At 36.6% G+C, this 13302-nt stretch overlaps 1 protein-coding gene across 3 annotated transcripts in view; it reads left to right on the top strand.

Moving 5' to 3' along the window:
* The window catches only part of RHOT1 (ras homolog family member T1), a 59507-nt gene extending 47650 nt beyond the window's left edge, over positions 1-11857 (top strand). For 2 of the 3 annotated variants that reach the window (XM_010594216.3, XM_023553463.2), the window contains 2 exons: positions 105-227; positions 10734-11857. In XM_010594216.3, the coding sequence (XP_010592518.2) occupies positions 105-227; positions 10734-10851 (241 nt within the window). In that variant the 3' untranslated portion in view covers positions 10852-11857. The remainder of the gene's footprint in view (positions 1-104; positions 228-10733) is intronic. The other variant, XM_010594217.3, reaches the window with a different exon arrangement.
* The last annotated feature ends 1445 nt before the right edge of the window (positions 11858-13302 follow it).

Below are 13302 nucleotides of genomic sequence, written 5' to 3'. Positions count from 1 at the left end.
GTGTTGCTTATGCCTAAATCAGTTTTTTTTAAGTTGGCACACCCTAACTTGTGCCGTATCTGTAAGTAAGAACTCAACTCCTGTCCTTCTGTGTGTTTTCGCAGCCATGCCCGGTTACGCTGTATGTGCACCTGCAACAGGTGTACATTTTGCATCTGTCAGAACTTCCTCAACTCAGACTTGCTGCAATCTGTAAAGAACAAAATCTTCACTGCAGTTCTTAACAGGTTCTTAACTTTATTTACTGGGTACCAGGCATTCTGTTAAAATACAAAAGAAAAAAGTGGATGACTATTACATAGATACTCACTCCAAAGACGCCAAGCCAACCGATGCCCACCTAAGTTCCACCAAAATTCTCACTGTGATGGCAATGTTTAATTTTGGAACCATCCTTAGTAATGTTGTTAAATTAATAGGTATATTTAGGGGCTATAAATAAGATTTTGGGTATTTTTTCACTAAGGAAGTTAAAGTATATTTTGTATTAGAAGATAATATATGTAGGGAGATGAAAATTTTTAGCTGTGAGTTGTAGAAATAGATTAGGATATTTGTGTAAGGAAAAGACACCCTGGTCCCAAATAAAATATATTGTTATATCTTACCCAGCTTACATTCAAATAGTACATCTTACTAAAACTATACTAATGTTTTAGTATGTTTACTAATATGTTTACTAGTATTTTGGGTTTGAAAAAAATTCTCTGTTCTCGAAACCATTTATAATCATTATCTAATTTTACATTTAAATACTTAAAATGTTTCTTTGAAAGAACATGGTTTCTGGAAATGAGGATAATAACTAATTTTAAGGACTCAAAGGAATGTGGAAAAGATCTATAATAACAACTATGCCAGTTTTTGACATCTTTATAACTGAGTCCAAAACACGAAGTATGCCTATAAATGGAATATTTTAAAAAGAAAGCTAAACAAAACAAAAATAATATGTATGTATTCCCTCAAAGTAATGAACTTGGAGACTTATATTCTTGAAGTTATGCTACCAATGTTCAGATCGATTTTACATTTTTTGAGCATTTGAGAGCCTATGTAATATTAATCTGTATCAGACATCAAATTTTTATGTGTTTAAGGATTAATTAGGTTTTTGAAGTCATTCAGATGTCATTGGGAGCTGGACTTAAGGTGGAAGATCAAGCTAAATAATAATAGATGTGGGTTAGAAAAGGGTTATTTTGGTTCACCACTGGACACTCACTGACTAGTTAGGCACCGACTGTACCAAGTGAATAGGATAGTTTGTGTCCACCAACAGTGTATAGACATGTTTGTGAAATACTGAAACTGTATCTTATATCCGTCAAAAACTGACTTTGAAGCATTCTAAAAGGGTTTCAGAGATGTTTTGAGCATAGCAGTTTTGTGGAATAAGAACTCAGGTGTCTCAGGTGACTGCTTTGAAGGGCTCACCACACGCATTTGGTGGTAAAGGTTTGCTGTCCTTTGAGTGGAACCCTGTGAAGTAATAACCCCAGGCATTTCTCTCCTGATGACTGACTCGGCAAATGCAAGGCTAGTTCAAACCAAACAATATTCAGGAGCTCTGGTATTGGGAATCTTTAGAGTTGGAACAGATTTTGGAATTCATCTGGCCTAACCTTGCAGTATAATGTCTTCTGCATCCTTCCTGAGAGAGTGCTGTTTATCTGTTGATAACTTTCCTTATTAGAGAGTTTTTGCTTTTGCTTTTTTTTTTAACTAAAATGTTTTCCCTATAACTTTCTCTCCTCTAGTTTTAGTTCTGACCTTTAGAACAACATACGACCATTCTGCTCCCTCTTCAGCATAGCAATCCTTCAGACATTTGAAGACGAACATCATGTCACCCCTAATTTCTCTTCTCAGGTAGAACATCCCCATTTCTTTCAGCCTTTTCTTAAGTTAGATGGTTTAGTGACCTCATCACGCCTGGTTATCCTCATCTGGATGTCCCTTAGGTTTTCGGAGTACCTCTTCGAAGGTGCCACTGAGAATAGAGAACGATGCCCCAGCTGTGGTCTGACTAGTCCAGAACACAGTGGACGTCATGTCCCACAGTTAGGACAGCACCCGACTACTGCATGAATCCACATTCTCCTGTTGGCACAGTAATCCTGGGGTCAGTTGAAATCAGTTTATTTTTTTCACATGAAGCATTATTAAGCCAAGGTGTCCCTTCTCCTCTAATTGCATATTGGACATTTTTAGTTGACTCTTTGAATCTAAATGCAGGATTACATATGTATCCCTATTAAATGTCATATTCTTCCATTTGATCCATTTGTTCTAGCTCAGTCATTTCAAATATCATTTCTGTCATTTGTCCCATTATATAGCTATCTCAACATTGTGTTATTTGCAAACTTAATAGACATGTCTTCTTTATCTTTTAAGTTACTGATAAGAAATAATGTTGAACACTCAGAGACTGGAGAGAAAGGGTGTGCTGAAGTGAGCAAGCCCTGTACTACTCCACTAGAGCATTCTTCCCCAATTCTTGGTTCAAAATTCTTGGGGAATTTTTCACTCAATTAAAAGTGCAGTATGATCCAGCCCACATTAGATCGATGAAGGACTTTCCTGAAATCGGCATATAATTTCTACCATATTCCTCTGATCTACCTACCAATGTAATATTCTTATCTAAATAGGAAGTGACATCTTTTTGGTGTCTTATTCTTGGTGAATCCACCTTGGATCCTAGTAACTGCTACTGACAACCAACTGTTACTTATCCTGGATGCTCTTGATTGCCCTATTTGCAGATTGATTCATTTGTCTGTGTCTTTGGTGATGACACTTTTGTTCTTAAGTCAGTTTAGTCAGCTTCCAATTGAAATAGGTTGTATGTGTATCAAATGGATCTGCTTGCTCGTAGTAAATTATACAGTGATCCTTGACAATAAATCAGTACATTTGTCACACCTGTTTATATACTGGAAGTAATTTAATGGTAACGTCAGTGCACATCACTGACATGTAATGATCAAGAATGGAAAGAATGAAAAAGATGAAACAGGAAATGAGTGGATCTTTTAAAGAACTTGCTGATCCCTGCTAGTATTCATTTATTTGATAGAAGTACAGTGGAATCTTAGGGGTTCTGTATTGAAGTTTCTCCCAGTTTACAAAAGGATGTAGCTGAAGTAGGTGATGGTTGGGGACCAAAAAGTCAGAGCCTGCAGGTTCTGGGCAGATAATATAGACAAATGAGTATAAGAAATAAGGATAATAAGGAAATAAGGCCAATCGTTGTTGTGGAGGCCTAGTGTTGGCAGGTCTTCTGAGTCTATGAGATACCACAAATCAGAACTTTTATGTGACACTTCCTGATATTTAAATAATGGCAATTAACTTAAATATTTTTAATACTAATCAGAACAAACAAAGCATGTTTACAGGCTACCAGTTTGCTACCTTGGTCTTAGGGTATGATCTAGGGTTGTGAACATGCAGGCAAAAAAAAAAAAAAACACTGGGAATGAAAATGACTCTCTGCTCCATGAAGAATTTAAGAGTAAGAAAGAACCACCTTCCCTTGTTATTTGCGGGGGGAGGGGGCCTTCGTTGTCTGGCTTCAGCAGCCTTTGGTGGTCGGTCGCTTGGTTTCCCGTGCTAGACAGGATGTTACATAGGCAGAAAAAGATTGATTAACTAATTGTGTAAAAGTCATTTAAGAATTTTTCACCCTACTTCCATAGGGAAGTTTCCCACTCAACACTAAACCTTAAGCCTTTGTTTTTAGAAATCATAACTGCCATGCCTAGTGTTTGATTTAGAACTGTAAAAGAACAGTTCTAAACTGTACACTGTTTTTATTTAAGCAACAAGTTTCACTAAATGTCTTCCGAGACCAAACATTGGTATATATTTGCTGGTCTCAAATCAACACATTCATTTTAGTGAACTTTTGGTCACTGGAATAGAAATCACTTCCAGAGATGATACATGTTTGAGGCCATATTCCCCCTCTCCGCCACCCCCATCCCGATTTATTCATTCAGAATGCTTAAGTACCTGCCTTGGATAGGAGCTTGCTGTGAGCTGGGGCAGAATGTGAAGATGAAGAAGATACAGTACCTGCTTTTAAATTTAAGTACCTTTCTAAATACGGCATCATTTAAAAAAATTTTTTAAACCTGTGGTTGTATTTTCAGTGACCTTAGTGCCTCATGCTAAAAAGAAAAGTGCAGCATAACCTGATCATGATAGGGCTTAAGCCTAATTAATTTATTTTTACTTAAGCAGTTTCAACAGATTCACCTCGGAAACACTCCATTTTTTTCCCTAGCTGTCTGTCCCCGGAAAAGATTGTCTTTTTTCTTGAGCTTTCTTATGGGCACTCCATATTTTAAGTAGAAACTAGTAACAAATTGTTTTTTCTTTCCAACTTAATCGAATGTATCTTGACTTCAGCGTGGGAGAGGAGCGTTAAACTACACACATATAGATCTCACACTTCAGCTCTGGATAGGTTTATGTTTTCCTTCAGAATAACCTATAAGTAACTAAAATTATCTGACCTTGTATTTGGAGAATAACTAACATGTGGTCAGATGATTTTAGTCTTTGAGAATGCTTTCATTTCAAGTAATGTCAACCATGTTACTGGGAGAAAATGCCTTTTGAATTTATTTTAATTTAAATACCTTTTTAAATGTATCTTGCCACATTCACAATTTTTTTTTAATCCGAAAGTGATAAAATGGTTATGTAGGTGTGAGCTTGATTGTTGGTTTGAACTATCCAGGATTTTTGTTTATGAAGTCTTATTATTCCACTTCAGGCACTCCTGTTCTGTGTGTGAGCATGTTACTATACTGTAGTATGCTGTGAATGTTTAATCTGCCCTTTCCTCTAGGTGTTCATTTGTTTGTCTGTGCTACGTAGTCATTTTTTCACTCCTCTTGATCTCTTTCCAACCTAGGTTTCTGGGTGAATCTTCCATCTATCCTAACCTTTAATTTAATCAAAAGTTGTTCATTTGACAATTTCTTACTTTGGTGTGTTTTACTTTGGTGTTAGGATTGCTTTCATCTCATTTTATTATTTGCATCAGCCATATAAATTATTTGTTCATGTTACTTCTTATGTTTGGTGGCCTCATTTTACTTGAGCAACCAAGTACACCAGAGGTATGATGGACAGGCATCATTCCCATTGTATTTTCTTACCCTGTTTTTTTAACGTAGTTTTAAAATTGAATGTGTGTGGCATGTATTTTAAGTCATTGATTAACGTATTCCATTTGCCCATATGAATGTTATTGCTTTAACAATCACCCAAGTTCCTCCTTTATGTAGTTTAAAATCATGCTGCTTTCAAGTTTTAAAATCTTTGTCATTTGGTTCGTACATTAAAGGACATGACAAAGTGAAGTTTGCCTAATCTGACCTTTTAAAGTATTGGTGGTTAATATACAGATATTGGAGCAGTTCCTGTGTAGCCACGAGCGTCTGTAAATATGGATTCTTCTGGTCTTGGTGAAGCATTTCTTGACCTTGGGGCACACCTATGTCCTTTTCCAAAGTATGTTCTATTTAGGCATGCTCAGTTAACTGCTTGCTTATGATTTGTGTTGTAGTTCGTCTTTGTTGGATGCCATATTTTGTTTTTTAACCTGTTTTGAGAAATATCTGTTTACACTATTTCATGTCTGTTAGCTCAATTAGGAGAATTGTCATTATTAGATTAAAATTATTATTAGCAGTAGTGGCGTTATTAACAGAAATGGATATGGACAATACCAGGCAGAAATCATCCGAGAAGTAAAAGGCAGGGAGGTCCAGAAGACTTAAAAAAAAAAAAAAGGTAGAATATTCAAAAACAGAAAACACAGCTTTGGTAACTCCAGTATAATTTTTTAGCTTGAGATACGTAATTGCAGATAGGAAAAAGCTGTCTATGTATAGCTATAAGCCTTAGTAACTGTAGCCACATAGGCATTACAATTATATAGGCTATTGCAAAGGATTTTGCAATCTTAAAAATTCATAACCTGCGACCATATATGGATAGAGTTGTAGAATTAGAAGACCATATTAGTGCATTGTCGCTTCCGCGTTGGGTTTGGAAAGGATAAAATGCTGAGAGAAGAATGAAAACTGGGACATCCAAATTCATTTATGCGAAGTTAGTTGTATGGGAGGACTTAGAAAAGTGACTCTCTCTGGGAGTTTTGTATGCGGGACTACTTTTCCTTAAGTCTCTTAGCTTTCCCGCTTTTGAACTTTTGCTGCCCCTCACATGATAACCTGCTAAGACAAAATTCCTTCATATCTGGACCTTTCAGAATTCTTTGCCTACCTCACATTCTAGTTTTTGTGGACTGTTACGTATCTGCATATAGTTTTTACACCCTAGACATAAAGTCCTGTGACAGAACAACTGGAGTATTAAAAATACCCTATTTGGGAATAGCTAGAATGGATTTAATTCCATTGGGGCCTTTAGAATTTGATATTATATATTTCTAAGTATTACAATTGATAATATTTATTATTATTGATTAAATACATTGAATCCTGTTCCTGCTTTATGTAACTATTCAAACAACTCTTTATTTGCCAGAATTCTGAAACATTTTCTTCTCTCTGCATTATTAAGTAGCAGCCTTAATGATGCCCAAGTCCAAACGTGTTGTTTGGCTCCCACATTTGTGTCAAGGAGAACTTGCCATCTGATTTATATACGGGACCCTCAGTAGTTCTAAGCCAAAAAGCCAGTATACTTGACATGGGAATTTTTCGTCTAAGAACTTGAAAGTTCTGACAAGCTGTAAATGATTAATTAAGGTTCTGTTCTAGCACTTAGTCTTTATTTCTTATGTTATAAAAAGAAATATTGCTGAACTAAATGATCTTATTTCACATGGAGTAGGAAAGTTTGGTGATTCTGGTATATCATTACATAGAAAAAGAACCTTTGCACACATATACACACACTTGGCCTATTCATTTTTGGGAAGTGTATCTTAAGGTGGAAACCCTGGTGGTGTAGTGGTTAAGTGCTACGGCTGCTAACCAAAGGGTCGGCAGTTTGAATCCGCCAGGCGCTCCTTAGAAACTCTATTGGGCAGTTCTACTCTGTCCTATAGGGTCACTATGAGTCGGAATCGACTCGACAGCACTTGGGTTCTGGGGTTTGATATCTTAAGGTAAATATCCTAAATATAGAGGAAAACTTTATATAGAAAGATATTCACCACTCTATAGTCACCAGTAAGTGGAGATAGCTAGCATGGGAGAGTGGAATATAACACAGCTATTTTGAAAATGATGTTTACATAGTTTTACATTAGAATATAATGTAGAGATATCCTTACATTATAGTAAGTATAAAAAGGGATATAAATTACATAAATTACACACACTGTGTTTGCAGCTGTATAAAAACTACATAGAAAAAGTCTAAGAGAAAATATACCAAATTTTAAGTGGTTGCCGTTGGGTGGTAGGACTCTGGGTGATTTTTTTTTTTTCTTCTTGCTTTGTTTTTCATATATCCTATAATGGGCGTGTATTACCTTTATAATCGTCAAAAAGAAAGTAAACTTTATTTAAGAAAAAAGAAAAAGTATGCAAGATTTCATTTATTCTAAGATGATATTTTTGTGTGAGTCATTTGAAAGATTTATGCTTTTCAATTGTAAAGGAATTATTTTTGGTTGAGTTTAGAAATGAACTTAGGAAGCAGTTTTATGAAACTGTTTCTCTGCTTCTGCTTGAGACCTGAAATGACAGACATAAATCAGTTCCTGATGCTTAGGGAATACGTTTAAGATCATACTATTCTCTATTCAGGTGTTAGCTAAGCAGTGACAAATGTGCTGTCAAAATTATAAATGCTTTCTCTTTTAGAAATAGTACCTGGTTAGTGCAGCTTTTCAGTGCACAGGGTAAAGGCATAAATAGTTCTCTGAGTAGTTTTCCATGTCTGAAAGTGCTTTGAACATCGATAGAGCCATTGAAATAATATGTTATGAGTTACTAGCTGCATTAACTTTTACACTAGCCATATCTTGAGCATGTCTCTATAATGTTTCCCATATATATAAATGTGTACCTCTATTTTGCCTTAATGAAGGCTGTACTGTAGCTTGGGGGAAATAGTAATTACTATCTCAAAATGTAAAAGAAAACTGATAAAGTCAGTCAGAAAACATTATTTGATGAATGGTAATACTTTCTTAAACACAAGAAAGGGAGCCATGTGAAACAGATATTCGTATTGGAAGAAGTAAGATATTACTTCATGATTTTATGTGGTTATAGCTAGTTTAAATCCTAATCCTAATCCCATTCTCCCCTAAATTAAAAAATAAACATAGAAATTAAAAAACAAAAACCCTCCTTCAAGTAAAACCCTGTTGCCACCAATCAGTTCTGACTCACAGCTACCCTATATGACAGAGTAGAACTGCCCCATAGGGTTTCCAGGGAGCAGCTGGTGGATTCGAACTACCAGTCTTTTGGTTAGCAGCCATAGCTCTTAACCACTGTGCTACCGGGGCTCCTCCATCAGTAAAGGTGTGTGATAATCACAGGAAGACCAAAGCTGAAGTTAAAGCCCTAACGCACTTAATTTTAACCTGTGTTCTCATGTTAAGTTCTGTACCTCTCTATTGATTTGGAGTTGTAAACTTTGAAGTTCTTATAAATTCATGGCAGTCTATGAGTTTGGGATGTTGGACTCAATTTTTTGTAGTGTCCCAAACGGCATGTTTGCAGTTTTTGGCTGCCCAAAATTATAAGCATCTATAAGCTTCATGACTAATACTTGTTAGACTCATTGTAAATGAATACTTATGGTCACCACATATTGTCAGTTACTGTTTGCATTATTAGTTTCAAGGACTTCTTTAAGTGTTTTGGATATACCAAGAGCAGCCTCAGGGAAATAGAGAATATGTATAAGTTTTAGGTTTCCTCTTCCAGTATGTGAATATTTTAAGCGTACAGAGTGAGGTTTTTTGTTGTGCATTTTGTTTTTTAAGTTTGCCAATTCTGCTACAGAATACTTTTATTCTAAACATAGGAAGCATGAGATGCATCACATAGGGTAGCAACTCAATTTATATATGGAATGTTTAACTGAGACTTGTTATTTTGAGTCCCCTTCTTGTGAGCTCTGCTGTGAACTGCAAACTGTGCATGTGTATAAAAGGTTAAGAGCCCGGGTAGCTGAGTGGGGTGCCATGCTGTTAGCAGACGACGAAGGCAGTATTACCCACCAGGTGCACGCCATCAGCTCCGTAGAAGATTCCATCTTCATGGAGTCATCTCATGGTCCACTTTTTCTTGAAGCCAGGTAACATTTCCCACAACCAATGGGTTGACTTTGTTGGAGTTTTTCCAGCTGGAAAAACTGAAACCTAAGTATTCTCTTCCCCCCACCCCCCCCCCCTTTTTTCTTTAAAATAAAAACACTTCGTGTTGGAAAAACTAATTTGCGAGATGGAATGAACCTGTTATTACTTTGTTTTGTAAAAAAATAATTACATGAGGAGAGATTGGAGTGCAGAGTGCTGCCTTGCCATGGTGATAAGCATGGAGCAACCTGGCGTGTATTGTAAGCTTGTTTCAAAGGATGTACAGATTGCGTTTTGTGCTAACTAATCTGATGGTTCACTCTGTGACTGTTACTGAGGCACAGTAGTTTTATACAGTTCGTATTCTTGGCTCTTAACCCTTTTGCATATGTCAGTGTCTTAGCCTTTTAATGACATCTGACTTTTGCTTCAGATCTGTTTATTTAATTTAGTAGTAAAATAAGCTAAGCAGTCTCTCTAAGCTCTTAATTCTGCAAGTTTTCTACATCATCTGAATTGTGTTCAGTTAACTAAAACGTCAGTGACACTTGATTTAAGTGCTCCATCCTTTGGTTTAAAGCTTTATGCGCTTCATGGTGAGCTGTCATACTTGAGACTCTTGAGGGTACTTAGCAGTGTTATTAACTGAGCATGCTCACAAACTCAGTTTGTGGTAAAGGCTGTCCCCGTTCTTGTCATGCATATGTCTTTTATGTCATTTACCTTCCAGTCCACCATGTTACATTATGCCCTTTAGCTGTCACCATTGCCACTGCCTGTCTGACTATCACCAGGGTTTGTTTTTTTTGTTTTTTAATTAATACAAACCGATTTACATCTTCCCCTCCTTCTTTGGGATTTCCTTTTTTTTTTTTTGGTAAATTTTATGGGGCTCAGTGTTTCCAAATTTGACTTTAATTGTTGCTCTTAGAAAAGTATTGTCACTTGTCGCTTAACTGCTTACAAGACAGCGTTGCGGTTTCTGGGGACAGGAGGTTGCACACTATTGAAGTTACGTGAAACTGACTGTCAAAATTGTGAGAACTCAGTCTTAACCTCACATTTTGGAGGACTGTGGTGGTATTAAAAAGTGGTAGGTCGATTTGTCTAACTTCTGCACTTCCAATGTGAAGAAAATGTATAAAAATTTAAATGTTATCTATACCAAAATAGTAGCTAATTGCAAAGACATTTGTCTTTATTATTTATTAGTGTCTGCATCATGTCTTTTTCATAAAATAATGATTGAACAAGATATATATGTGGCTATATGCGTAAATGTTTTTGGTAAGCATTACTGTATGCAATTAGCCTGACAAGTGTGCTAATACTTCCCTAAAAGTAGACAGTTACATGACTGGTATGAGGTTTTCGCACTAATCATGTTTTAAACATTAATTATATTTTCTGACTACAGGCACGTGACACAAGCAGACCTCAAGAGCTCCACGTTTTGGCTCCGAGCAAGTTTTGGTGCTACCGTTTTTGCGGTTTTGGGCTTTGCTATGTACAAAGCATTATTGAAGCAGCGATGATTAAAAAGATACTGGCCCTACCAAAAACAAATACTTTTATGTACATTCTGAATGCTTTAAATTCTGCTAGAAATATTGAGATATTTATACATGCAGAGTTACTTTATTAATGTTTGTAATTCATGCATAAGAGTATTTTAATGATAGCTATAACTGCAGTATTGGCTAGCGTATGGAAAGAAAACAGCTTAACAGCCAAACTAAAATGGCTAAATTTCAGAGGCCAAAAGGGAATATTTTGTAAATAATGTACATATTCAGGCAAGATATGGTCTCCCAAACTGCGTTCTAGAAATGATGTTTCTAGACATTTCTACATGGTATTGTTAGTGCTCAGCTGGCTCACTCTGCTAGGTTTAAGTCGGCCCAGAGACTGTATTTACTCATGGATCACTTATTTATTTCCCATTTACTCAGAATGATCCTTTGGGTTCTATAAGTACACAAGGCACAACTTGCCATTTTCTCTCCATTTTTTAAAAACAGAGGAGTCCGTGTCAGCTTACCAACTCAACTTTCAGTTCACAAGAAAAAAGGTCCACTTAGGGTAGGCCAGCCTTGAAGCCATCATGCAGTCTAGAAAATTGCATAGCTGAGTGTGAGGCTCTCCTGTAATGAAGGGGTAAGCCAAAGGCGATTAGCAGAGGCGTTCTCTATGTGATTATGTTGCTTCCTTTGTCAGTATGTTGAATTTTATAGCCCTTTCAATCAAATGAGAAAAACAATTTGTATACTCTCAATGTTTTTAGTTTAAATAAACAGTCCCCATTACTACTGTTGAACCTCCTCCTGATCCTAAATTCTCCTATAATGGCTGTGTCTGTTACAGTGTATCACAGTAGCTGCATGTGTCCTGAAGTGTTCTCTGTCTGGCTAGGATAACCTAGGGGCAGCACTTTTTTAAATGATAAAATAAATCTAATAAATATAAACTCTCATGATAAACCTATTTTTTCCATCATCAACCTTTTCAAGTATTTAAATAAATAACTGCTGTGTACTGTCATTTTGAGTTTGTTCTCTTACAAAGTAAGTATTTCTGTGTAAATGTAAGATCCTCTGGTTTCAATCTTCCCATGAAAGTTTTTTTTTTTTTCTTTTAAATACTAGAAGATAATACTAAGAAAGGAGACAGTTATGATTTGTATATAAGAGGAAATCTTTTCTAAAAGTTGTGGGCAGTTTGTTTTTTAAAAAGGCCAGTCGTTTTCCCCTACACAACTAATGTGGCTGCTACTGCAGTTTCCAGGCTTATTTGTGCCTTTAATGTTGATCCCCTCTTTGCTGTTCTGAGGGTCATTTCCTCACAAGAACACACTTCCTGAGCAACTAGTAATGAATGGTGTGACTTACCAGGTATAAGCTTGTAAAATAATAAGTGCCATATTTACGTCCGTACTTCCCTCGCTCCTCTCCTCCCCATTTTCATTCCAAATTTGAGGAAAAGGAAATTAAACAAAAACCTGGTGACTCCTCATTCTTATTATTTTCTAAGAGTTTCCCATTTATCACATATACTTCTCAGTTACATAGCTTTCAATGACAGTTAATTCTTCCATCCATATTCCCCCCTATGTAGACTGAAATATTATCTTAAATGAATACACCTTATGGATTGTATTTGTGAGAAGCAGAGGAAAGAAGGCAGTTTGCCAAGAAGTGAAAAGTGCTGTATTTATATATTTAGATTTTCTCTTTTAATCTTTGAATTTGAACATAAGTGCCTGATAAAGGAGAAGGCAGACCAGGCAGCTCCCTGCCTCTCACCTGCCCTTGGCATATGGCAGCCTTCCTGGCACTGTCAGACCAGGAGGGGCAGATCAGCAGAGGGAGTGTGCCCTGGTTTCTCTTTAACCTGCAGACGTGTGGATATTTTTCTTTATTTCAGATCCATTTTAAGGACTAGTTAATGTGAGAAAATACGTGAATAAGTACAGTAATAGGCTTCATCTGGCTTTTACAATTTGCTCAAGAGAGGCAAACTCTAAGTACTAAGAAAAAATGAAGAACTTGAGCAAAGGACATTTTTCATTTTACACCAATTGCATTATCTTTTAAATGGGCAATCCTGAGGCTGCTTGCTGCAGTGTTATAGTGAATAGTAAGGCAGTCATGTGAAGAGACAGCATTGTGAAGAGTTATAGTCCTATGGCATATTGTAATAACTTGGCTTTGCTTAGCACATCTTTCCACTCGTATGGCTTTCTTTTTTCACATTTGACCAAAAAATGAGTAATTTCCCACATTGTTGCTGTGTATAAGCACTGCAGCAGGCATGGGTTCTGATGTTAGGAGTTTGGGGAGCACATAACAATTCTGAGGTGACCTGTGAAAGAGAAGGCAGGTGGATACCTATTTGTGTGTATCTGCACATCACCTATCAGGACAAGGCACCAAAGAGGAAACGCACTGGTGAGCCAGCGCTGAACAAAAGGAGAGCTTTCCTGACCT

This window comes from Loxodonta africana, chromosome 18, assembly GCF_030014295.1.
Source record: "Loxodonta africana isolate mLoxAfr1 chromosome 18, mLoxAfr1.hap2, whole genome shotgun sequence".
Classification (NCBI taxonomy): domain Eukaryota; kingdom Metazoa; phylum Chordata; class Mammalia; order Proboscidea; family Elephantidae; genus Loxodonta; species Loxodonta africana.
The sequence above is the reverse complement of the archived record's forward strand: the minus strand, read 5'-3'. Positions and strand labels throughout refer to the sequence as shown.